The sequence below is a fragment of the Mus pahari genome, chromosome 5, assembly GCF_900095145.1.
Source record: "Mus pahari chromosome 5, PAHARI_EIJ_v1.1, whole genome shotgun sequence".
NCBI lineage: Eukaryota > Metazoa > Chordata > Mammalia > Rodentia > Muridae > Mus > Mus pahari.
Window position 1 is genome coordinate 146001225 of NC_034594.1, and position 1273 is coordinate 146002497.

General features: G+C 44.1%; 1 protein-coding gene across 1 annotated transcript in view; it reads left to right on the forward strand.

Moving 5' to 3' along the window:
• Aim2 (absent in melanoma 2) overlaps positions 1–1273 on the forward strand; it is a 44655-nt gene that overhangs the window by 42339 nt on the left and 1043 nt on the right. Inside the window, exon 9 of the mRNA XM_029538706.1 lies at positions 830–1018. Coding sequence (XP_029394566.1) covers positions 830–1018 — 189 coding nt within the window. The remainder of the gene's footprint in view (positions 1–829; positions 1019–1273) is intronic.

The following is a 1273-nucleotide window of genomic DNA, read 5'->3' on the forward strand; positions in this document are numbered from 1 at the left end:
AAGAGAAGAGAAGAGAAGAGAAGAGAAGAGAAGAGAAGAGAAGAGAAGAGAAGAGAAGAGAAGAGAAGAGAAGAGAAGAGAAGAGAAGGGGCCTGACTTGAGCATCTGAAACATCAAGGCCCACCCTCAGAGACATTTCCTCCAACAAAGTCACTCCTACTCCAACAAGAGGCCACTTATCTCAATCCTTTCACATACTGCCACTCCCTGTGATCCTGTGGGGACCATTTTCATTCAAACCTGGAATCAGGGGAGAAAAAAAAGGCTTGTCTTGTATGAACAGTTTTCTGACCTAAGACAGACCCTGAAGAACCACAGGAAATGTGTTGATTTCTGTACTTAGTAGCCTGGATGACCTCTCTAGTCCTGTCAGAAAAGGAGGCAGAGGGAAATGTCCTCCTTGGAGGACCCTGATATAGCTGTCTCTTGTGAGGCTATGCCAATGCCTGGCAAACACAGAAGTGGATGCTCACAATCAGCTATCAGATGGAACACAGGGCCCCCACTAGAGGAGCTAGAGAAAGTACTCAAGGAGCTGAAGGTGTCTGCAACCCTATAGTTTGACCAACAATATGAACTAACCAGTACCCTCAGAGCTCATGTCTCTAGATGCATATGTAGCAGAAGATGGCCTAGTCTTCTCACCATTGGGAAGAGAGGCCCCTTGGTCTTGCAAACTTTATATGCTCCAGTACAGGGGAACATGAGGGCCAAGAATTATTTCTTATATTTCTTTTGGAAAGCTGCTCCTGTCTTGTCTGATAACCGATTAATGTACTGCTCTTCCTTAGTCATCTAGCAGGACTTGACTCATATTTTCCTTTCACAGATAACAGAGCAAAAAGATAGAATATTGTATGGTATACATGATAAAACAGGGACGATGGAGGTGTTGGTGCTGGGAAACCCAAGCAAAACAAAGTGCGAGGAAGGAGACAAGATCAGACTCACTTTCTTTGAGGTGTCAAAAAATGGAGTGAAAATTCAGTTGAAATCTGGACCTTGTAGCTTCTTTAAGGTATGGACATTCTCAAAAGAGGATGTTGTTTTTGTGTTTTCTATTGGAAAGCCAGTGAACAAGATGACAGAGAAAAGCCTAATATGTAGTGCCTTTGCAACTCACAGACCTGAGAAGCCTGTCATTAGAAAATACATATCTGAGATACACAATTACAAAGCTGTGGATGTCCCAAGGAAGTCACACATGTGCATGTGCACGTGCACGTGCACATGCACACGCACACGCACACGCACGCACACACACACACACACA